At 56.0% G+C, this 24316-nt stretch overlaps 2 protein-coding genes across 9 annotated transcripts; one reads left to right on the forward strand and one right to left on the reverse strand.

The window, feature by feature from the left end:
- The first annotated feature begins 1688 nt into the window (after positions 1-1688).
- Positions 1689-17009, forward strand: STAT6 (signal transducer and activator of transcription 6). Of its 6 annotated transcripts, XM_036298378.1 has the most exons (23): positions 1689-1939; positions 5617-5701; positions 5819-5955; positions 6600-6738; positions 7063-7146; positions 7824-7962; positions 8089-8141; positions 8335-8483; positions 9052-9183; positions 9308-9496; positions 9778-9865; positions 10019-10141; positions 10702-10794; positions 11110-11316; positions 13063-13157; positions 13254-13390; positions 13711-13857; positions 13997-14060; positions 14164-14271; positions 14464-14556; positions 15307-15372; positions 15463-15594; positions 15682-17009. In XM_036298378.1, the coding sequence occupies exons 3-23, from the start codon at positions 5819-5821 to the stop codon at positions 15869-15871; spliced, it is 2565 nt and encodes an 854-aa protein (XP_036154271.1). In that variant the 5' UTR covers positions 1689-1939; positions 5617-5701; the 3' UTR covers positions 15872-17009. The 6 variants fall into 6 exon arrangements, with proteins under 6 accessions (XP_036154271.1, XP_036154270.1, XP_036154272.1 ...); XM_036298377.1 differs by lacking the exon at positions 5617-5701 and having other exon boundaries at positions 5867-5955; XM_036298375.1 differs by lacking the exon at positions 5617-5701 and having other exon boundaries at positions 1690-1939.
- Positions 16951-22993, reverse strand: NAB2 (NGFI-A binding protein 2). Of its 3 annotated transcripts, none has more exons than XM_036298382.1 (7): positions 22719-22993; positions 20426-21299; positions 19850-19983; positions 19462-19513; positions 19235-19367; positions 18831-19037; positions 16951-17826 (listed from the first exon to the last, which is right to left on the reverse strand). In XM_036298382.1, exons 1-7 carry the CDS (start codon positions 22799-22801, stop codon positions 17717-17719), a joined length of 1593 nt encoding a protein of 530 aa, XP_036154275.1. In that variant the 5' UTR covers positions 22802-22993; the 3' UTR covers positions 16951-17716. The 3 variants fall into 3 exon arrangements, with proteins under 3 accessions (XP_036154275.1, XP_036154276.1, XP_036154277.1); XM_036298383.1 differs by having other exon boundaries at positions 18831-19022; positions 22719-22990; XM_036298384.1 differs by lacking the exon at positions 18831-19037 and having other exon boundaries at positions 22719-22991.
- Positions 22994-24316: the final 1323 nt, after the last annotated feature.

Consider the following 24316-nt stretch of genomic DNA (forward strand, 5'->3'; position numbering starts at 1 on the left):
TGACCCCCAAACCAGGGACCCCTGTGTAGGATGGAGGCCCTGCTGCCTTCCTCATGTATGGTTTATCCTGGGCCAAACAAATAGTGCCTAATTTTTTAAAATATATTTTTTATTGATTTTTACAGAGAAGAAGGGAGAGGGATAGAGAGTTAGAATCATCGATGAGAAAGAAACATCAATCAGCTGCCTCCTGCACACCCCCTACTGGAGATGTGCCCGCAACCAACTTACATGCCCTTGACCAGAATCGAACCTGGAACCCTTCAGTCCGTAGGCTGACGCTCTATCCATTGAGCCAAACCGGTTAGGGCCTGCCTAATGTTTACTATGTGCCAGGCCCTGTTCTAAGCCCTCACATGTTTTATCACATTTTACTCTTACAACCTCATGAGTTAAGAGTATTATTTGTTCCATTTTACAGATGACAAAACTGAAGCACAAAGATTAAATTGCCCAGAGTTGTGCAGTTAGCGGTGTTGGCAAGATCTGAACCCAAGCAGTCTGCTTCCAGACTCCCAGTTCTTAACGGCTACCCTCTGTTGCCTGGCTGAGCCCACACATTCTGAGTTCTTGAACTCACGTGCTCATCCACCTGGAGCTGAAGTCTAGGTATCCGTTCAGACACCAGGGGGCAGCATAGGCCTAGCTTTGGCCCCTCAGCCCTGCCCTGTTTAGGAAGGGGTGTGGGAGGGAGGGGGGAGTAGAAACTTCCTCCCACCTCCCGATCCCCCAGGGACCATCCTTTCCACACACCACTGTCTCTCAGGTTTGGGGGCGTGAAGGCCTCTCTAGGTCTCTTGACCTCCTTCCAGCTCCTCCTCCAGCAAAAGCTGCAGAAATTGTCCATTACTTCTGATGATGACTCAGAAGCTGAGCAAGCCTTGCGTGCGTGTCTCCTGTGGCTGTGTGTGGCTGACAGGTCTGTGAACCTGCCTGCATGTGTGTAAGCATGTGTGTGTGGTCTGTGGCCAGGGAGTTGTTCGTGTGTGTTTGTTTCTGGGTGTGTCTCAGTGTTTACTCCAGAAACAGGAACTTCACGAGGCTGCACAGCAGATTCGTATTCCAACTTGTCCCTTGGGAATCTGCAGGCACCAACTCCAGCCCACGCCCACTCCCACCAGGGTCTGAGGAGTAGCGCCCTGTGAGGAGGGGGCAGTCGGAGGCACTCTGGAGTTTTCCAGAATTCTGACCGTGGGGTCTCTTCTCCCCACCCCACCCCCATTTCCTCCCATCAGTGGTCACGCGACCCTAAGGCGTTCCCTGGCAGAAAGGGAGGGGGACCTGGGCGCTCCTGCCAGCGCCAGCTCCCCTGCTGCTCTCCAGGGCCCTTCACTGGAGGGAGTGCACAGCCCAGCGGGACTGGCTTCTCCAGAGGCGCCGGGTGCCCTGTCCCTCCTGAGCCCAGCGCCGGAGCCCCTGTGAAAGTCTGAGAACGGGAGAGGCAGTTTGGGGCCGCATGTCTCTGCTTGATATTAGGAGACTTTCTTGAGAAAAGTTTATCATTTGTGAGGGAACAGAGTAAGTGGGGGGTCCGTCTCCCCTCCAGCCAGGCCCAAGGGCCCCAAGCCCCAGCAGTCCTGTCTCCCCCCTCTTGGCACAAAGGTACACACACGCACCCACTTTCTTCCTCTTCCTCCTCCAGCCTACTTTCTCTTCTCTGTGTCGTCAGAGCTCCAGGGAGGGACCTGGGTCGACAGAGAAGCCGGAAACAGCAGGCTGGGGCAGCCACTGCTTACACTGAGGAGGAAGGACGAGGGGGAGAGGAGTGTGTGTGTGTGTGTGTGTGTGTGTGTGTGTGTGTGTGTTTTCTTTTTGGTAGTGGTGGTGGTGGAGGGCGGGTGCTAGCAAGGCCAGCCCTGAACTCGCTGGACAGAGCTACAGACCCATGGCCTTGCAGTGCCTGCCGAGAGAGGGAGAAGACAGCAGAGAGGTTGCCAAGGTGAGGGGATGCCTCCGAGGAAGGGAGGGTGGGGGGCCTCTGACTACCAGTGTGTGTGAGTGGCGGGTGGCGGGTGAGCCCGGGGCATCTGAGGACCCTCCCCTTGGCAGGGTGGATGGTCCCCCGGAAGCTGTTTCAGCTGGTGTTGGTCGCTGGTGGTACTGGGTCTGGGCAGTTTCGAATCTCAGATGAATCTGGAATGGGCACAGGCCCAGCACCCCTACCTCCCGCCTGGGGACACTTTTTCCATCGCCCGGGGACTGTAAACTCTGGGGAAGGAGGGCAAGGTGGTGTCCTCCTGCCCGCTGCGTGTTGGGGGGGAAGTAGCTGCCCCTCCCTGGAAGGTTGATGCCGGTGGGTCCTTGACAAACCCCTGTCCTTTATTCCCATGAAGGTTCCTGTCCAGGAACTGGGGGATAAGCGAGCCCGAGATATAGACCTCATGGTGCCCCAGAAGAGGGGGAATTTCCCCCTCAAAACTGCTCCACGCTTGGCTGCTGTAGACGCCGAGATTTCCCGGCGGCGCGGGGTTAACCTTCCTCGTGCTGAACTGGCTCCGCCTCCCTGCCCCTCCCCGCCCCCACCGCCACATACACACATTGGGCAACTCAGAGAAGCTTTTTTGACTTTTGATCCTGTGGTCCGGTGACCAGAGGACTAGGGGATGTAGGGTTGAGGAGAACAGATGTAGGCCACGAAGCAGCTGATGAGAATCCTGGACAACGGGTTTTCCTTCCCGGTTTGGAAGGGAATATTGGCCCCATCCCTTCAGGTCATGGCTCCTGGGTCCCTGACAGTCTTCAGGGGGCTTTAAACAGATGGTGCTCCCCTGCTGACCAGCCAATCCGCCCAGCCTTGTTCTTGTCCGAGTGGGGAAAAGTGTGGCCTCCTGAAGTCCGAGGATGGAGTAGGGGAGGAGATTTGAAGCCAGGACCAGGCCAGGAGGCTGGTCCGTGACTTAGGAATCACCTCCATTCTCAATAGGGCAGGGGTAGGGGGTCAGAGTCTTAGCTCTGTGGGAAACATGAGAGGAAGAGAGAAGGAATAGAGTCTTCCCTTGGATTTGAAACAGACCAAATGTGCCCCACCCCAAAGGGTGAATAGAGAAGGTCCTATTGGAGGACCCTGAGCAAGAGGGGTGGGGGGGGGGGGGAGATTCTGCTTTGGGAAGAAAAGAGAGGAGGGTGTGGAGGGCTTAGGGACAGGAGGGCAAGAGGATTATACTTTTGGGAAAATAAAGCTGGGGAAGGAGAGGGACTGGGGTTGGGGGGCGGGTCTTGAAGCAGGAATCTCCAGAGAAGAGGCTCCTCTGCTCTCTATCTCTTGGGGGAGTCCTGGGAGAAGGGAGACGCTAAAAGCACAACGGGAAGATTTGGGGTTACTGAGCTGGGGGAGACCCAGGGAGTTTCCATCCCCTTCTTCTCCCTCATCTCTGGGACAAGGACATTACAAAAACATGAACTGAGAGACCCCTGGGAAACTACGGGTATACTTACCCTACCCTGCAGCCCACTCAGAAAAGGGGCCACAAACATCTCCCCTACTTCTCTCATCTCCTCCTTTCCTCTCTTTTCTTCTCTGTCCTTGGCCTTCTAGCCGAGGTTCTAGCATCCTCTCCCACTCTTTTAAACCCTTTATTCCAGGCTTATCAACCCCACTTTCCTCCATTCTCCCACTTTCTCCCTGAGTTCTCTCTACTTTCCTCTTTGCTCCATCTCCCCTTCTTCAACCTTCCTCCCTCAGCCCTGTCCCTCAGGATGATGGGATTTGGGTCTGGAAGGGATCCTAATAGTACAGTGTGATAGTTAATCCCCACTTGGATTCAAATACTGATTCCAAATGTGCTTGCTGAGTGGCCTTGGACAGTTAGAGAACCTCCTTGAGACTTGGTTTCTTTCTTTTTTAAATTATTGTTGAAAGTATTACAGATGTCCCCTTTTTTTCCTGCCCATTGACCCCCTCAACCCTGCTCCCACCCCCTCCCCAGACCTTCCCCACACTATTGTCTGTCCATGGACTATGCATATCTATAGTAATAAAAGCATAATATGCTAATTAGACCAGACAGCTGAACAATCTTCTGGACATCATTCCGGACGTCCTTCTGGACAAAGCCACAGTGGTGGGGGTCAAGGCAGAGGCAGTTAGGGGCAATCAGGCAGGCAGGCAGAGTGATTAGGGGTGATCAGGCAAACAGGTGAGCAGTTAGGGGCAGTCAGGCAGGCAGGTGAGCAGTTAGGGGTGATCAAGCAGGCAGGTGAGTGGTTAGGGGCAATCAGGCAGGCGGGCAAGTGGTTAGGAGCCAGCAGTCCCAGATTGCGAGAGGGATGTCCAACTGCTGGTTTAGGCCCGATCCCACAGGGGTCCCTGCAGGTTCGGGCCTAAATGGCAGTTGGACCAGCAGTTGGACATCCTCTGAGGGGTCCTGGATTGCGAGAGGGTGCAGGCTGGGTTGAAGGACCCTCCCCCCTCCCCGCTTGAATTTCCTGCACCGGGCCTCTATTCCTATATAATAAAAGGCTAATATGCAAATCGACCGAACGGGCAGAACAACCGCTTGCTGTGATGTGCACTGACCACCAGGGGACAGACACTCAATGCAGGAGCTGCCCACTGGTGGTCAGTGCGCTCCCACAAGGGTAGCACTGCTCAGCCAGAAGCTGGGCTCATGGCTGGCAAACGCAGCAGCAGTGATGGGAGTCTCTTCCGCCTCCAAAGCAATGCTAATGATGTCCAACTGACAGGCTTAGGCCCACTCCCCAGGCCCAAGCCCATCAGTCGGACATCCCCTGAGGTCTCCTGGACTGCAAGAGGGCACAGGCCAGGCTGAGGGACCCCTCCCCTCGAGTGCACAGTTTTGTGCGCTGGGCCTCTAGTATGCATATAAGAGAATGGGTTCTTCATCTATGAAAGGAGATAATTATATATTTAAAAAATTGTTGTGAGGTTCTAATGACATAATGAGCAATGCCTCATATATAGTGAGTGTTTAGTAATTGGTAGCTATTATTACTCCACCATCCTCTTCTTCATTATCCTGTTGGCTAGTTTTCAAATTATCTCATGGAACCCTGGAATTTTGAGGGGTTTCTCAGGGTCATATTTGGGGTCAGGAGGTGGGGAGAGGCAGGAAGAAGCAGTAGAGTTCCAGGCCTACCACACTTGCTTTCAAAACTCCAATTTTGCCCTTGCCAGTTTGGCTCAGTGGAAAGAGCGTCGACCTGCAGACTGAGGGTACCGGGTTTGATTCTGGTCAAGGGCATGTACCTCATCCCCGGCCCTAGTCAGGGCATGTGCGAAGGCAGAGTCTACCAATTGATGTGTCTCTCTCACACTGATGTTCCTCTCTCTGTGTCTCTTTCTCTCCTTTCCACTCTCTAAAAATCAATGGGGGAAAAAATGTCCTCAGGTGAGGATTAACCCAAAAAACTGATTTTATACCTGTTATATAATTCGGATTACACATATTAAAACTATTCCTTTAAAGAGTTTGGAAAGTTCTGCCCCTACCCAAGCATCATATTTTATAGATGAGAAGATTGAGGCCCACGGAGAGGAAGTTCCTTGCCCACAGAACCAGAGCCAGGTCTAGAGCTGCAACCTAAGTCCTCTGCCTCCTCTCAGAGAGCTTTCCCTAATATCCGATCTCTCCTGTCTCCCCACTCCTCTGCCTACAGCTCCGTTGCCCTGTGTCTACCATTGAAGGGTTCACCTTGTCTCAGACACTGACCAAAAATGTCCCTGGTTTGAGGTGGTCTGGCTGTGAGTGATGGTGGAGATGATCTCTGGGAGAGCTATCTACAGGAGATCCCTGGCTGACCCAGGACGTAGGTCACATTCCTTGGGCACTTCTCAGAGTGGCCTGTTCCTTTCCTCCAGATGCCCTCCAAACCCCAGATCATGTCTCTGTGGGGGTTGGTTTCCCAGATACCCCCAGAAAAACTGCAGCGGCTCTACGTCGACTTTCCTCAACACCTGCGGCATCTCCTGGGTGACTGGCTGGAGAAACAGCCCTGGTGAGTCCCTGCTGCCCCCATATTAGTCCCCCAGATCCTTCCTCACCCACTTTTCCTTTCATTAGATTTTCTCTGCACCATTGCAGGACTTGGGACTCATTATTTGATGTTGTGGGAACCTAGATTTAGCAGGGAGTCTGTGTTGCATTAGCCAGACTATGCATGTCGACACCTGGAATCCCCTACCCTTTAGGAGGCTGAACCAAAGAGGAGGGAGGTCAGGGCTGGGGCAAGGGCATTTCCTATCACAGCTGGAAGATTGGGACACAAGGCATGATGAGGGCTGCAGAGGGCTTGGATGGAGAGAATAATAGAGGAAGGAGCCCTAGCCGATTTGGCTCAGTGGATAGAGCATCGGCCTGTGGACTCAAGGGAGCCGGGTTCGATTCCAGTCAAGGGCATGTGCCTTGGTTGCGGGCACATTCCCAGTGGGGGGTGTGTAGGAGGCAGCTGATTGATGTTTCTCTCTCATCGATGTTTCTGGCTCTCTATCCCTCTCCCTTCCTCTCTGTAAAAATCAATAAAAAATATATTTTAAAAAAATAATAAAGGAAGGAGCCACTGAGCTGTTTGCTGTGGGGTGGAGGGTCAGTAGAGCTGATGAAGCCCTGAGTCAAGGCCTCCTCATCCTGATCTTCCCACAGGGAGTTCCTGGTCGGCTCAGATGCCTTCTGCTGCAACATGGCCAGCACCCTACTTTCCGCCACTGTCCAGCATCTTCAGGCCTCAGCCAGAAAGCAGGGGGAGGGGAGCACCATCTTGCAGCACATCAGCACCCTGGAGGTGGGGGCAGGAGGGGGCGGGGACAAGGCCGGAGTGGGGCTGGGTGGAGCTGAGGTGAGCACTGGCTGCTGTAAGAAAATTGGTTGAACGCTGGAAACAAATTGGTGTTCCTATGGTTAGCTGTAAGCCAGCATGCAAATTTGATTTTAAAAGCATGCAAATGCAGGAAAACTTCTGGAGTCTACAGCTGTGCTGCCTTCAGTGCGTGTGTGTGTGTGTGTGTGTGTGTGTGTGTGTGTGTGTGAATTGAGGTGGAGGATTAGAAGGGGAGACTGGCATGGTAAGAGCCAGGCTAACTCTGTCTACCACGCTTCATTTCTATAGAGCATATATCAGAGGGACCCCCTGAAGCTGGTGGCCACTTTCAGACAAATACTTCAAGGGGAGAAAAAAGCTGTCATGGAGCAGGTATTGTGACACCCCATCTCCCGCCCCAACTCAATTCCCTGGAACTTTGGCTTGAACCATGAGAAACTAGAAGGAATTTGAACTTCAGGCAAGGCTCAGTGTTCTAGGCCCAGGATGACTAAAGGAGGCTCCTAGGGTCAGAGTGAACCCCAAGCCTAGCTCAGGGAAACTTCAGATGAGGGATTGGGGGTAGAGAGGCCTGGGAGGAGAGCAAGGAGCGAGGAGAGAGGTCTTATCTTTGGGAGATTCCAAAAGGTCAGGAAGAGCTGTCAAAAGGGAGACAAGGGACGTGGTCTCTCTTTTCTGCAGAGCATGGCAGCAGGCACCCCTTTACGGAGTGGAGGCCAAGCAGAGAGGAATGGGCAAAGTGTTACAGTTCTATGTGTGTGTGTGTGTGTGTGTGTGTGTGCGCTTTTGTTAATCCTCACTGAGGATATTTTTTCCGTTAATGTTTAGAGAAAGTAGGAAGAGGGAGGGAGGGAGTAAGAGAGAGACATTAATGTGAAAAAGACACATCAATTAGTTGCCTCCCACATGCACACCTGCAACCTAGGTACCTGCCCTTGACCGGGAATCGAACCGGCAACCCTTCAGTGCACAGGCTGATGCAGTAACCACTGAGTCACACCAGCTAGGGCAGAGTGTTACAGTTGTTGACATCTGTCCCTCCTGTGCAGTTCCGCCACCTGCCAATGTCCTTCCACTGGAAGCAGGAGGAACTCAAGTTTAGCACAGCCCTGCAGAGGCTGCGACACCGAGTGGGGGAAACCTGCCTTCTCCGAGAAGCCCTGAAGCAGGAGGCTGAGGCTGGCCAAGGTGGGAACCTGGGCCTGGAGCCCTAAGAGGGTTTGGGGGAGTGTGTGGGAGTGATTTCCTCTTAGACCACAACTGTGACTGAACCTCAAATCGTTCTGTACCCCTGATTTCTGCCCCTACCCTCAGTGTCTCTGCATAGCTTGATAGAAACTCCTGCCAATGGGACTGTGCCAAGTGAGGTGAGTAATGGACTGAGAGGTGGAGATTGAGCTCAGAGTGCAATCTTTGATGGATCTCAAATCTATGAAGTGATGGAGATCAGACCTTAGAAAGGCAGACTGAGGTGGGGTAAGGGAATGCCAGAGAGGGAGAAAGATAGTCCTTTCATCAGGAGCTGGGTGTAGTCCTTGCTCAGGCCCTTTGTGCCCGCAGGCCCTGGCCACGTTGTTGCAGGAGACTGTTGGGGAGCTGGAGGCTGCCCAGGCCCTGGTGCTGAAGAGGATCCAGATTTGGAAACGGCAGCAGCAGCTGGCAGGGAATGGCGCACCCTTTGACGAGAACCTGACCCAGCTACAGGAGAGGTGGGGGCAGGGCTGACGGGGAAGGGGCAGGGCTGATGGGAAGGGGCAGGGCTGGGGGTGGCAGGCACCTGCTGTTCCTGCTGAAGGACCCACAGGTGTGAGAGAGGCCTTGGGGTGGGCCAAGACTCAGAAGCCAGTCCCAGCAGAGCTATGCACCCTATTGTTCAGAGAGTGTCCTGCATAAAAACGCCCGACCAAAGGGGCACAAGTGGGAGTTCATCCAACCCACACTTTTCTCTTCAAGCCCCATGCCCAGAGGAATGGGAATTCTTTTTCTATTTGGCCTATTGGGTAGAGCATCTTTTAACTAGTGCAAACGCACCATACATGCTGGCAGCTGATCTGGGTATCAGAGCCCTGGGGAAGAGGCAGCTGGGTTTCCACAGGAACCTCCCACCCAGAGTCGTTTCAGCCCAGGTGCTGGCAGCCACACCCACTGTCCATCCCCCCTCTGCCCCTTTCCATCCACACACATTATTCTGCTTTCTTCCTGGGCTTAAGGGCAGGGCGTCTCGGCCAGAGCAGGTAGCCTGAATCCTGTGCCCCCTGACCACTGTCCTACCCCCAGGTGTGAGAGTCTGGTGGACATTTATTCCCAGCTGCAGCAGGAGGTGGGGGCAGCTGGTGGGGAGCTTGAGCCCAAGACCCGGGCAGCGCTGATTAACCGGCTGGATGAAGTCCTGCGAACCCTCGTTACCAGGTACGCTCTGTGAGCCCCAGCCTGGCCTAGAGCAGACCCAAGGTAGAAAGAGGGTTAGAGTTGTGGGGAGGACTCCTGGGAGGAACCCCTGACGCTAACACCTCATTGTCCTCCCTCCTCTCAGCTCCTTCCTCGTGGAGAAGCAGCCCCCTCAGGTTCTGAAAACTCAAACCAAGTTTCAGGCTGGAGTTCGATTCCTGCTGGGTCTACGGTTCCTGGGGGCCTCTGCCAAGTTCCCGCTGGTCAGGGCCGACATGGTGACTGAGAAGCAGGCGAGGGAGCTGAGCAACCCCCAGGGGCCTGGGGCTGGAGTGTAAGCTGGGGTTGGAGAAGGCCAGAGGAGCTTGGGGGACCGGCACCTTCAGGAGGGAGGGAAGGCCATGGGATGAGTGATGAAGGCAGAAGGGGAGGGTCCCATCAGTGTTGGAATAGGGTGGGGGAGGTGTCATGATTCAGCCTAGATGGGATGCCTCGCTTAAGAACCCAGGCAGGGAAATGGAGATGTGGAGCCAGAAGTCCACGCCATTCACCCGTGGACTCAAGCTCCTCTCCACACCTGGTCCAGCCCGCTCACTCTCTGACCTCCCCTGGCAGAGAAAGCTCTGGGGAGATCACCAACAACACCGTGCCCTTCGAGAACATTGGTTCTGGGAACTGCTGCTCCGCACTGTTCAAGAACCTGGTGAGGGCTTCAGGAAGCAGTGGGTGTGGGTGTGGGCAGGGGGTGGGGGGAAGGGGGGTCGGGGTCCTTAGACTATGGGACTCTCCTTGGAGAGGGTGTTGGGGCCCAGGAGTTTCTGTCCTCACTCCCGCTCTCCCTCACCCCATCCTGCAGCTTCTGAAAAAAATCAAGCGGTGTGAGCGGAAGGGCACCGAATCGGTCACTGAGGAGAAGTGTGCCGTGCTTTTTACTACCAGCTTCATACTCGGCCCCAACAAACTTCCCATCCAGCTCCAGGTGAACCAAGGCCCCAGCCCTGCCCAATCTGGAACCCCAGCGCCCCTCCATGCTACACACTGGGGCCCTCAATCCCCATACCTTCATGATTGCCTCATACCCTCTGTGTTTGTCACTCATTCCAGGATGCACAGGGAGGGTGGAGCAAGGACACGGAGTGCACATACGTGGAAAAACAGTGTAGTAGCAACTAGCACCTTTTACCAGTCACTATTTTAAGTGACACACACACAGTGCTCACAATAACAGTATGAGGAGGGTGGTATGACTAGCCTCATTTTACAGAGGAGGACATTGAGACAGACAGATTGAGGAATTTGCCCCAGTCACACAGCTACTAAATGTTGGAGCTGGCATTAGAGACCTGGAGGTCTGCTCCATGGCCCTGACTCACAATCACTTCTCTATACTGAGGCCCTAATGGAGCTTTAGAAAGCATTTGAAAACATACCATGATCTTTTAACTATGCTGTGTGAGTCCAAAACTTCCCCCTCCGAGCCAGCTCTCTAAGGAAGCCCCTTGCCCCAATAAGAAGAAGCCCCTCTCCTCACTCCCTTAGGCTCTCTCTCTGCCCCTGGTGGTCATCGTCCACGGCAACCAAGACAACAATGCCAAAGCCACCATCTTGTGGGACAATGCCTTCTCGGAGATGGTGAGGAAAGACTGAGGGGGCGGGGGGCTCTAACATGGGGATGGGGTACAGGCTGGTAGGTTAACAGGCATGTTCAAATGGGAGTGACCTTAACTTCTCATGGACCTGTTTTTGCACTTCTGACCTCTTTTCATACCGGTCTTAACTATATCATGTTGCAGCACCCTAAACTATTGGAAAAGCACCATCTTTGTGAGCGAGCTCAGGGGGACACCTGGGAGGGGCAGCCTTGGGGAGGCGGAAAGAATGAAGGCCCCTCTTGAGTAAGAAGGAGGGTGATCGCCTGAGGCACCCTCTCCTTTCCCCTTCACCCAGGACCGTGTGCCCTTTGTGGTGGCTGAGCGGGTGCCATGGGAGAAGATGTGTGAAACTCTGAACCTCAAGTTCATGGCAGAGGTGGGAACCAACCAGGGGCTACTCCCAGAGCACTTCCTCTTCTTGGCCCAGAAGATCTTCAATGACAACAGCCTCAGCATAGAGACCTTCCAGCATCGTTCTGTGTCCTGGTCACAGTTCAACAAGGTCATTGCCCTGTCCTTCGGACATCCCACCCCTAAGCTCTTCATCTCTTCAGGGTATCCCCAATCTCTGCCCAGGGACTGACTGCTGGGGTCTTCACCATGCCCTTTCATGTCCATCAGGAAGGCCTTGTCATAGCAGGAAATCCCATCAGCCCAGAGGATGCATTTTCTGGCTTCCTTCAGGGTTTGGATTAGGAACCCCCTGTCTTCCCTCTTTACCAGTGACTTGTATGACTCACCCAGACTGTGTGTAAACACAGCTCAAAATAACTTGAACCCAGGGGTAAAATAGTTCCTATTGCAAAAACAAGGACAAAATCCCACAGGGACATGCAGTAATATCAGCAACCATGTACTGACAACTTACTACATGCCAGGCACTGTGCTTAGCACTTTACATATTTTTTTAAAAATATATTTTATTGATTTTTTACAGAAAGGAAGGGAGAGGGATAGAGAGTTAGAAACATCAATGAGAGAGAAACATCGATCAGCTGCCTCCTGCACACTCCCTACTGGGGATGTGCCCGCAACCCAGGCACATGCCCCTGACCGGAATCGAACCTGGGACCCTTGAGTCCGCAGGCCGACGCTCTATCCACTGAGCCAAACCGGTTAGGGCGCACTTTACATATTTATCTCACTTAATCCTCCCAACATCCCTTTGAGGTAGGTACTATTTTCATCATCATTTTTAGACCAGGAACCTATTGCTCAGAGGGGTCAAATGGTGTGTCTAAGGCCTCCCAGCAGGTGAGTGGCATAGCTGGGATGAAACCCCATATTTCTGACTCTTGCTCTTAGCTACTATATTTTATTCCCTCCAAAATAAGATGGCTCAGATCTGGGTCTGTTACGAGAACAGGGGGGAAAAGAAATCTGGGTGTCGTGGTTGGCCACCAGCTGGGTAAATGCAGTCACGTTCTGCTCACTTAGAAAAAAAGGAAGAAAAGCCCACATGACCAGAGAATGTGTTAGCAAAGGAAGCCAGACACTCACACCCAGCAGGCAGCTGCCTTCTCTGGACTCCACCAGGCTTCATTAGGGACGGGTGGACCATAGTGGTTATGAGGAACTCCAGCCCAGACTTCCTGGGCAAAGCTGGGAGTTCACCAGCTGTGTGGACCTGGGCAAGTTATTTGACCTTTCTGGGCTTCCATTCTTTATTTCTAAGACTAGAGGACCACTGCACAAAATTCGTGCATGGGGCGGGGGGGTCCCTCAGCTCGACCTGCACCCTCTCCAATCTGGGAGCCCTCAGGGGATGTCCTACTGATGGCTTAGGCCCACTTCCCGTGGTTCTCTGCTCTCTGTGGGGCCTGGGTGCTCCACACCACGGCAATGGGCAAGCAGGCCCTTGTGGGTGCTGCCTGCAGGCCGTGCCTGCCTGCTGGCTTGCATTGCCGGGCAATGCCATCAGCGTCCTGCCGTGGCCTCTATGGGCGCTGCCATCTTTGTGGTGGAGTGACAGCTAATTTGCATATTACTCTTTTATTAGATAGGATGGGATAGCTATAAGACCTGCCTCCATAACCTTGTAAAGATCAGATAAATTAATTTATGGTAAGGGCTTGGAATAATGGTTGGCACATAGTGAACGTTGAGTGTTGGCCATTATCATTGATGGAGTCTCAGGTCCAGTTTGGTCCCTCAGCCCTGTGACTCTGTCATGTGGCACTCACAGCCCTAACCAGGCTCCAGCTCTGGCCTTTTCATGAGCTCACACCAGCTCCACCCTCCCCCACAGGAGATCCTGCTGGGTCGTGGCTTCACCTTTTGGCAGTGGTTCGATGGTGTCCTGGACCTCACCAAACGCTGTCTCAAGAGCTACTGGTCAGATCGGTGAGTCTCTGCCCCAGGTGGTCTGAGCAGCTGTACCTCCAGCTCCCTCTTCACATCCAGTGCCTCCACCCCCATCCTTTCCTTCATCCTGGCCAGGCTGATCATTGGCTTCATCAGCAAACAGTATGTCACCAGCCTTCTTCTCAATGAGCCTGATGGAACGTTCCTTCTTCGCTTCAGTGACTCAGAGATTGGAGGCATCACCATTGCCCACGTCATCCGGGGCCAGGATGGTGAGGTCACTCCAGCCAGTCCTGTCTGTGCCTGTGCCCTCTGCAATTTCTTCTGAGAAGGATATGTTTTAGCTTCCTTGATGCAAATTCTGGTCTTCAGAAAGTTCTTCCTTAGTTCCAACTTTTCTTCTTCCTTCTGTGGTCAAAACTTCCACTTTCTCACTGTGAGCTTTTTGGGAATGGAGACTAGTGGGCCCCCCTCCCCAGGACCCCACTGGAGGTCCACTCCTCCTTGCCTTGGTAGATTGAGTTCTGTGTGGGGGCTTGGAAAGGGGAAGAAAATTTGGACAGAGGGGCTCAGGGTCTCATTCCTGCCGTAGGTTCCCCACAGATAGAGAACATCCAGCCATTCTCTGCCAAAGACCTGTCTATCCGCTCACTGGGGGACCGGATCCGGGACCTTGCTCAGCTCAAAAACCTCTACCCCAAGAAACCCAAGGATGAGGCTTTCCGGAGCCATTATAAGCGTAAGCTGGAGCCCTGACTTCCCACCCCATTTTTGTAGCTCCACTTCTCCCACTTGCCCATCAGCCATATCCACCTTTCCCACCTCCTCTCCAGCCTAACCCTGGAGCACTCCATAGCTCTCCTTTCTTCCCACAACAGACGAACAGATAGGTAAGGATGGCAGGGGTTACGTCCCAGCTACCATCAAGATGACTGTGGAAAGGTGAGTGTGGTGGTGAGGACGGGTGAGGCCTGATGCTCACTTGCAGGAAGGGGTGGCCGCATCAACAATTTGTCAGTTACAGGCATCCCCTTCCCTCCTCCAGGGACCAGCCACTTCCCATTCCAGAGGCCCATATGTCTACTATGCTGCCCACTTATGATCTTAGAATGGCCCCTGACCCCATGAACATGCAGCTCAGCCCAGATATGGGGTAAGGAGCATGAGAGATGGGAATAGATGGTCTGTGCAGGCAGGCTCTCTGCGTGGGCAGCTGGGAGAGCCGGAGCTGGGGACTGAAGGAGGGAATTTTCCTTCCCATGAAAGGGGTTCCTCATCCTGAGGCAGAGGTTGGGGGTGTCCAGAAGAAGAGCTGGCATCAAGGGATTCTGCTTTCTTTCCCCAGGTCCCAAGTATACCCACCACACTCGCACTCTATCCCGTCCTATCAAGTCCTCTCCCAGGAAGAATCAGTCAACGTGTTGCCAGCCTTCCCGGAGTAAGTGAAGAACCTCTTAGGGATGGGGTGGGGACACCCAGCTGCAAAGGGGATGGACATTCAAATGTGTGGAGAGGCTCTTCTGTGAGAAGGGGACAGCAAGAACTTTGTCTCTTCTGTTCACTCCATTGAGGCTCAGTGGTTAAGACCCAGACTTCCCTGGGTTTGGATTCCAGCTCTGCTATTTAACTGACTTCAGTCAAGTTATGTAACTCTGGTGCCTCATCTGTAAAATGGAGGATTATTGTAAAGGCTAAATGAGTTCATAATATGTGTACAGCTGAGCAAAGTACCTGGCTTACAGCAAGGGCTATGTATGTAAGGATTAGTATTCTCTCTTCTGCCCCTGGAATCCACAGTCACTTATCTGCTATCTTGATTTTTATTCATCTGTTTTGGCCTTGAAGTGAACTAAGACATTTTTATTCCCCAGGTAACACTCAGGAACTTATAAATCCTTAGTCAAGACATAACATCTCCCTCCCAGGAGTTGAGGTGGGGGACACAGAACCACCAAAGTTCAGGGTCCACATAAACATCAGAAATGAGCTAATCCAGTCCCCATCTCCCCCTCCTCCCAGTCCCCAGCACACACTTTATGGTTGGGAAGACGGAGCTCACGTTGTAGAGATGGCTGGCTCCAGTCAGGATAAGGAGTAGAACATGGTTTATTCAGTGGTCTTGGCTTTGTAACACCCAGCTCTTGCTCAGCTCTCCTTTCTCTGCCTGCACCCTTCTTCCCATTTCCAGACCTCACCTGCAGATGTCCCCCAGCCTGGACCAGATGAGCCTGCCCTTTGACCAATCTCACCCTCAGTGAGTGACATTCCCCATCCTGATCGCATGCGCCCCATTCACTCCCGCGTCACTCCCCACCCACCATGGAACTCACTTTTCTGGTCCCAGCAGGGGCCTGCTGCTGTGCCAGCCTCAGGAGCATGCCATGTCCAGCCCTGAGCCCCTGCTCTGCTCTGATGTGACCATGGCAGAAGAGAGCTGCCTGAGCCAGCCGGTGGGGGGGTTCTCTCAGCGCACCTGGTGAGTGGCAGCCTGGGGGTGGCGGCTGAGTGTGGGCTAGAGGAGTGGGTGCCATGCCTATCCTGTTTCCCTCCTTCCTCCTGGCAGGGTTGGTGAAGACATGTTCCCGCCCTTGCTGCCGCCCACTGAACAGGACCTCACCAAGCTTCTCCTGGAGGGGCAAGGGGAATCAGCAGGAGGGCCCTTGGGAGCCCAGCCTCTCCTGCAGCCCAATCCCTATGGGCAGTCTGGGATCTCCATGTCCCATATGGACCTAAGGGCCAACCCCAGTTGGTGATCCCAGCTGGAGGGGGAGCTCAGAGAGACAGCTTTTCTACCCTGATGGACCTGCTCTGGACACCTGCCCATGCTCCTGCTAAGCAACAGATGGAGAATGTGTCCCCCTAGCCCCCACCTACTCCCTGGTGAGGAGGAAGACTGCCAGGAGAAGGCACTGCAGGTGGAGCCTATCCACTCCTTCCCTCCTACCACACACTCACCCCCGTCCTCTCCCTTGCTGTGCTGGGAGAGAAATTCAGGTTCCAAAGTGAGACACGCCCCTGCATGCCTGCACACGCAGAACACACAGCTCTCCCTGAGATGGGGCTGAGCAAGAGCACAGGTTAGGGCACGGAGAGCTCCTTCTCTCACTCCCAGCCAGGACCCAGGATGCACATGTAGAAAAAAGGAGACATGTGCACACGCTTGCACTAGAGGCTGGGATGTGGGAGGGGAGGGGCTGGGTCCCAGCCCTGGGGGAATGAGGAGGCCGTTCAGGTGACCCTGGGTGGGAGGACAAGAAGGCCTGTACGTTTGGCTACTGATGGGTGGGTTTTGCCCAGATTTAAAAAACAAATCCCAGACAGCTCCAGATTCCTGACAGTCAGATGGGGGCTTTCAGTTGTGTATGAAATGGTGCAGAAGTACACGGCTGAGTATCTTGGTGTCTAGCTGTGTTAAAGTGTGTGTACTTGAGACACATTAACATATAGATGTCACACACATTAGTCGTATAGCCACATAGGACATTATCTGATTCTACCTGTGAAAACACAATTTTTGAAGTGTGAGACACTGCACAAAAGACACTGGTGAGTGTGCTAGCTTCTGATACATGCTAATAACCCAGATACACTCAGCTTTGAGGATGACTGTGCTCAGGTAGGTCTATGTGGCTGTGACATCGCCTATGGCTTAGCTTCTGTGGCTCACTGCCAGTCCTGCCCAAGGCAGGGGTGAGTCTGGGGCCCGGCCCAGGTGTGTGGTCCTCTCCATGTATTAGGGACCCTCCCCGCTGCTTCTTTTCTACTTCCCCAGCCACTGCCAGTTTTCCTCCACTCCCATACTACCCTTTCTCCCCCTTGGGGGCCATAGATCGTAAGCCATAAAATAAATTTTATTCCAAAATAACAAAATAAATAATCTACTGTACACGATCTGAAAAGAAAAACGCTCTAACCGCTCAGACAGATGCTGTGGTCCAGCCCCCAGCTGCGGGAGACACTGAGTCTAACCCAGGCCTCCCGTGGGGGCTGATGAAAGGGACCCCACATCCACCCCCGACCCCACCCCCAGAGAGGGCAGGACAGGAGGAAAAGAACTGCTGGGACTTGGGGGAAAAGATGGGCATGGGAGGGTGAACTGCAGCACTTGTTAAATTAAAGAAACAAACTAGAAGCACAAAAATGGGGGAGCAGAGGGGAGGAAGAGCAGGTCCAGTGTCCCCAGGCCCCCATTTCTGGGGGGAAACATTTCCATTTTTAGCTGCTGGACCTTCCCAGGGAAGTTCCCCTTTCCCCCATATCCAAACTGAGTCCAACTGCTCACACCACTGGTTCACACTAGAGGGAATGGGATTGTGTTGTGTCAGGGGAGAACTCCAGATGCCCTGGAGGCAGAGTCCTTGCCCCCGTGCTGTGGGCAAGGGTGAGGGGCAGAACGCGCCCTCGTCGTGTCCTCTTGCCAGGCCCCTGCTCGTTATTGCTTGAAGCCCCATAGTTTTATGCCCATGGAGCAAGTGGGGAGGCAGGAGAAGGGCAGCGGAAGGATCCAGAGTTGTGACTAGAGACCAGGGATGGAGAGAGTAGGGATCTGTGGGAGCCAGAAACCCCAGGGCCTGGGTGAGAGGGTACCAGTCCACCCCTCACTGCCGGCTGGCCTCAGCCTCCACTTTCACGCTGCTTCTGCGACCTTCCACCAGAGCTGGATGGGGTCCTGGGGCAGGGCATCGATCCAGCAGCCCGTCCTCGAACTCTGCAAGGAGAAGGGGTAGATCAGGAGACTGTGGGGTGGACACTGCAGAGAGCGGTGGTTGAGAACAGAGGCAGGGCTAGAGAAGGCTGCAGAGAGGAGCTTGATGGACTGCGTTACTGACTCCTGCCCACCGTGTGTATACGGAGGGCTCCATATCCAAGTGTGTGTGCCCCCTCCTCTTTCTGGCTGTGTGTAGCTCTCTGTCTCTGTATGTATGTCTCTCTTTCTCTGTCTCTCCCGCCTCTGCTCTGCTGGAATTTCTGGTTCTGTCAGGAGCTGTGGGGGTGGCTTGGCTCTGACCTCTCCCCCTCCCCCTTCCTAGGCTCTGCCGCCCCCACTCATCTCTGGCCCCCTCCCAGGCCCCGCCCACCCACCCATGCCCCCCAAGTTTCTTAGAAGCCAAGTGTGGGGGAGGGGGGACAGGAAGCCAGCCTCCCAGCTCCTCCTCCAAGAAAAGCCCCCCTTCTAGTCCCTGCCCCCACTTCCCACCCACCCACACACAGTTTAAAAATACCAAGCTAGGGTTGGTGGCTTTGTCTGCTGCGTCACTCCCAGCCCAGCCGCTGCCTGGCCCTTTGCTGGCCTATTCCCCTTCCTCCATCCAAACACTAAGCATCCCCTTTTAGGCTCTTCCACTTTCAGGCTGGGCAGCCCCATCCTAAATGCTAGCCTGCTCCACCCTCCTGCATTGGTGGAAGTTCTCTCCAAGCTTTCCTTCCTGGTGTCCCTCCTTCTGCTCCCCTTCATCTCTCATCTGTGTCTCTGCTCAGCCCAACCCCCTTTCACAGGTCTCTGTTAGGGTCAGACCCGCCCCAGTAGGAACAGCCCTGCAGGGTCCTCCTCGCCTTAACCCAAGGCCTGGTTGGCTGGAGCCCGACCATCCTACTTACTGCCCTCTCTGGCCACTATACCCTCTTCCTCCCACCTGGCCCCAGGGCACCAGGATTGCTAAGTGGGGCCTGGATGGTGGGGGTGCTTGGGGACAGCACTGCTGGCTGCCTCACCTGCGAGAGGCGGCTTTGCAGGCACACAGGGGCTGAGGCGGCCCACGCGGTCATGGGAGACGAGGCGGGCTAGCCGCAGCCCCTCATCCATCAGTGTCTGCTGCAGGATGTGGCGGCTCCACAGCCCATGGGCTGGCAATGCCAGAGGCAGGTCAGCAGGGGGCGGCGTCAGCCTTGGGCATGACCCCACAGCTGTGGGCATGGGCACTGGTCAGGTAAGGGACTACAGTCAACAGAACCCCCACCCTCAACCACGAAGCCAAACCCATAAATCCAGGCCCTTTTGCTCCCATCCAGCCAGGCCTCCCAACCCTGTTCCAGGCAGTTGCCTCCTGGCTCCCCCCCCCCACACCTTCCCCTCCCCTCCCCGCCCAGAGGAGAGAAGTGCTCTGATGTACACTCACCCTGCAAGTGTCCATCTAGGCTCTCCCCAGACAGGCTGGCGCTGTCTTCTTCCAGGCTGGGGCGGTATGGGGGTGCATAGGATTCAGGGCCTGGGGGAGGCTGCTGGATTTCAGAGTGACTTTGCTCTCCAACCTGTGTATGCCCCAAATGGGGAAATGAGGATCTGGCAAAGGAGGGTTTAGGGAAAGGCTGTTCTAACCCCCTGTATGCACCCTGGCAAATCTACCTCCTGTTTCAGCTTCTTCAGTGGTGGGCCTCCCAATTCTTCAGGGTGGAGCCTGTAAAGATGGAGGAATAAGGAGGGTGAGGCTGGGGAGGGACACATGATGGGCTGGGCACAGAATCTGGTGAGAGGCGTGCATTTTTTCAAAATCCTGGGAAGGAGCTGGCTGAGCAAGTCCCCAGCTCAGGCACAGAATACTGTTTTGGGGGGTTAGAGGGGACCGGAGATGGATGGGGGGGGGGGGGTCAGACCTCACACAAGTGGACTTGGTAAAGGCAGGACATGCAGGTTGATGGCAAGCAGGCCTGGAGGCACCTCCATGGAGGGTAGGACATGGCCCTGCTCCCTGGCAGAATTCTAATCGAGGAAGAACCTGGAGAAGGGGTCTCACCTGGAGCCCTTCAAGGACGACAGGTAGGTGCTCTCTCGGGCCACTTGGCGCGATAAGGAGAAGAGTTCCACCCTCCGCAGTAAGAGTGAGTTGTCCCTCATGCAGAACTGGGCAGCAGCCTCATTGATGGTCAGCTGTGGAGAGGACCCCAGAGCAGTCAGAATCCTAACTCCCCACCATCTTGCCCAGACATCCTCACATCCCTTCATCATCAGACAAATGAGGCCCACCCATCAGATTCTTGCTTGGGTTTTGACACTACCCAAGAGTTTCCTGAGGGAAGAAGACAGAGGTCAGCACCACAGATTCCTAGGAATGCCCAGGGCCTCTTCCACGCCTGTGAGGACATGAGCGGCATGAAGCTGGACAGCTGGGCTCTCACCTGTGCCTCTGTTTCCCCCTCCATTGAGGAGGGAAGCACTGCAGGAGCTGGAATTGGGGTGGAGGAGAGGGAACCGGGGCCTGGAGTCTTGGTCAAAGGGCAATGAAACAGACTTGAGGAATGTGAGGATTCCCAGAGGTGAGCAGGTGGAGGCCTGGGAGCCAAGAGCAATCTTGGGAGACGGGGGTCCTCACCTCATGCAGGCTAAGCTGCTTGCCCTCCCGGCGCTTCGAGTCGAAGCGGCCATAGATGATGCTGTATTTGCGGATCTCCTCCTCCTTCTGGCTGTCATTATCATCCATCTCAAAGATGTGCCCCACGCTCCGTGCCAACTTCTTGTTCAGCTTTAGCAAGGATGTCACCTCCCCAGCATCCCCCCTCGGGAAGCTCCGGAAGATTCTCTCCACACTCTCCACCACCATGCGTACCATCTCTGGCTCCAGTCTATCAGGAGCACCCCCAGCCCCAGGGGCTGCCAAACCTCCAGCCCCTGTTCCCTCAGGGACTCCTCCCCCTGCAGGTGGGGTAAAGGGGGGCGAACCAGCCTCTTCTTCTCCTCCTGCCCCGACATCAGACTCTGGTGTGCTCCGGCCTGGCCAAATTCGGGCATCTCCTGCCCCAGGTCCCCCAGGCACTGGTGACAGCTTCTCTCCAAGTTCAAGGGGACTCTTGGGGCTAAAACTTCGAGCACTGCCAGCCTTTTCCCCTGGGCTGCCATGACCATTGCTCATGCTCCCTTTCCGGGTGCCCGCAGTCTCAGAGATCTTGAAAAGTGGAATGCTGGAGACGGGCACAGCAGGCACTGGCTGGCTGAAGAGCCCTGGATTGGTGGCCCACTCTCTCAGTGCCTTCTGCAGGCGTCGGACATGGAGAGGCTTGGTGGCCATGCCCACAAGCGCCATGATCTCCAGGAACTCCTCCTCACCCGCTTCGCACAGTTGTTGCACGTCGTCCCCTCCCTGCTGGATGAAGGTCTCATAGTAGGAAAGGAGATTGGCGCGCTGCAGGACCCGGTACAGCTGCAGCTCCCCTAGTGTCCGAGGCAGTGCCATGGCTCGGGCACTAGGCCTGAGAAAGAGGCACACAAGAGAAAGAGGGGGACAGTCAGTGCTAGTGCCCCTGCTTGGTACCAACCCACACTCACAATGGTCCTCTCACTCCTGCCTGCTTCTCTTCCTCTCTCACTTTTGAATGCTCTCCCTGACCAGTGCCCAGCCTGGTAGTGGTACAGACATGTCAGTGCCATCCTAGACTAGCCAGAAGTGCCAAAGCCAGCTCAGTCTCTGCAGAAGTCAGAGGCTCTTAGTCCCCATGCTCCACTTTTGCCTTTCTGGTCTGGGACATGGAGACCTTGTGCGCTGAGGCTAGCTAGCACATCCTGGGATGCTGAGACATACCTCTCCTCCGGAACATGGTCCTTACCTTCCACCCTAAGCACTAGCAGTCTCACCATTACTCAAGGAGACATCCTGCACTGAGGTGAATATAGGATGGCCCCTTCCTGCCAGTAGTGGACACCTGGGACCACTGCTGGCAGGCTTCACTCCCTGGTGGCATCCTGCCTTATGGCCGAGACAGAGAGGTGTGGCCCTCCCGTGTCCTTTCCCACTCCGTGAGCCAGGTGGACCCCCGCTCTGCTACCTGAACCTTCCCTACCATTTAGGCATTCTTAGCACACGCTTGCTCTCTGCCCTCAGGGCGGTCGCTTTCCTCCGGCCTGCCCAGCACCCCCAGGCGACCCCTCTCCCAGCAGTGACCTTCCACACCTGCTCAGTAGGTAGGCCTATCCTTTCAACTCAGTCGCAGGGAGGAGAGGAACGCCTCAATTGTTCTGCTCTGGGCCTGTTCCGCCCACACACACTCCCACAGTGGTAGCGTCTGTGGGCGAAAATTGCCTAGGGGCTCCCGCCTACCCTCTCCCTCATTTTCCACCCACATCTCCAGTGGAGAGGGGGAGCGGCTCAAGGCCTCTTGAGGGAGGGGCTGCAGGATGGAAACTCCTCTCCCCACATGGTAATTAGAGGTACAGAAACGAGGGACCCCCTAAGGCATCCCCTGCTTCTCCACAGCCTAGCTGCTGGTCTGGTCTCTTGACTTCTCCCGACCCCGGGTCCTCCCGCCCCGTGCCAAGGACAGACTGAGCCAGCTGAGCGACCCCCCACCCCCGCCGCACTGGTGCCAGATAGAGCTCCAGGGCTTCCTCCCGCGCTTGGGGGCCCCCCACGTTCTTTGCAGGGGGCTCACAAGCCAGGTCATGCCCACAAAGTAGACGGTGGGATGGAGAGTTTGAATATATTCTTTCATATCCACATTCATCAGATCCCAGGGCCCCCCTAATTCCATCAGTCTCCCCCCCCCTCGCCCAGTCCTTATCTCGCTTCCCCTCGACCCCCCCCCCCCGCCCCGCCCGATCTCCGCCCTCCAGACCCCTCTCCTGAGTCCAGCTCCACCCATCCCCGCTCCCGCCGCTTCCCTTTGCCCACTAACTTGAGTCTGGGCTGCGGGGTCCGGCGGGCGCTGTCCTCTCCGCCCGGCGGCTGGTCGGCAGTGGGCGAGGGCGCTCTGTGCATGGACGGCCGGAGACCACCAAGGGCTGCCCCTCTCGGTGTCCGGCGCCCGGCGCCCGATGCGCGCTGCGATCTTCCCGGCGTGGGAGGCCGTGTCCGCCGCTGTCCGGGCTGCGTCCCTCCCTCCACGTCTCCTCTCCGAGCCTCCGCGACTCTGTCTGTGCCTCTGCCCCCCACCCCCCTCCCCGGCTGCGCCCGCCGCCTCTCCGCGCCTCCGCCCCCGCAGGACGCACGGGGAGCGAGGCCCGGCGCGGCGCTGACTGCCGGGCGGGCGGAGGGCGTGGGTAGAGCCGGGGGCGGAGGCCGGGGGCGGGGGGCGGGCGCCCGGGCTTCGAGCCCGCGGTGGAGAGACGGAGAGAGGCGGAGACTTGGGGGGAGGGGACGGGACGGGGTGTGGAGCTGGAGGCGGGGGCGTAGACTCAAAGCCGGGGCGCCAAAGTGGGGACTGGGGTGACCGAGGCCAGGCCGGGGAAGGCGGGCTTGGGGACCCAGAGGGCGGGGCGAGGTCGCTCCAGGCCGCCCACGCCGGATGCACCGCCAGCCCTCTCCGCGCCCACGCACCCACGTGAGCGCCCAGCCGGCGACATTCCTCTTTCCCCGCCACCCCTACCCCTCCGCGCGGGGAGCGGAGTTTCACGGCCACGCACAGGTCCACGAAGACACTGAGCAGCGCCGCCGAGCCCGTTGCCCACGCGGGCCTCGTGGCGGCGGACGTGCGGGTGTGCGGAGTGAGCCGGCAAAGTTGGCGGCTTCTCCGAGCGCCCTCCTGGGTGCGCCTCTGGCCCGCGCAGAGGGCGCGCTGGTGGCAGGGACGTGAGCGCGGGGCTCTGCGGGAACCCCGTCGGCACCCCAGCGCTCTCCTCCGACCCCCAGAGGAGTCCTTTGAAGCGGCCGCTGGGGAACTCAGGCCTCCACCATCCCAGCCTCCAGTCCGGGCTGAAGTTTGGGGAACAGGAATGGGCGGGTTATGGCAGCAGCTACCACTTAGACGCGTTTGTTAGACGCGTTGGGTTTTGCTGGCGCGCAGGTCAGGCAGGGATGGGAGGGGTACCCCGTCTTTCCCCACTCGTCGCACCCTACTTGCTGAGGACGGGAACCTGCTCCTGGGGAATTCTGTGTGGCAGACCCGGGAGATGGAGGACACCCCTTCTGGGATACGGGGACGGCTACCAGGGGACTTTCTCCGCGAGGCTAGTGGAAGATGGCCAGGAGGCCAGGAGAGCACCACGCGGCTCCCTACGAGGAGCCGAACCCCCCTTCACAACCCACCACCCCTCCCCCACCTTATTTCTCCTGGTTCCATCTGGTTCCCATTACACTCCCGCCCACGGCTGGGGAGGGGGGGGGGCAGATGGACAGGCGGGGACTCTGAGCGCCTGGCCCTGCGGCTCTAGGCCCGAGGAAATGAAGGGAGGGGAGCAGAAGGGGGGGGAAGCGGGATGCAAATAGACTAGCCAGAGGCAAAGTTCCCCCAAGTCCGAAACCTCAGCCCCGCCCCACCATTCCGCACTTCTGAGT

The sequence above is a fragment of the Myotis myotis genome, unplaced genomic scaffold, assembly GCF_014108235.1.
Source record: "Myotis myotis isolate mMyoMyo1 unplaced genomic scaffold, mMyoMyo1.p scaffold_m19_p_3, whole genome shotgun sequence".
Classification (NCBI taxonomy): Eukaryota; Metazoa; Chordata; class Mammalia; order Chiroptera; family Vespertilionidae; genus Myotis; species Myotis myotis.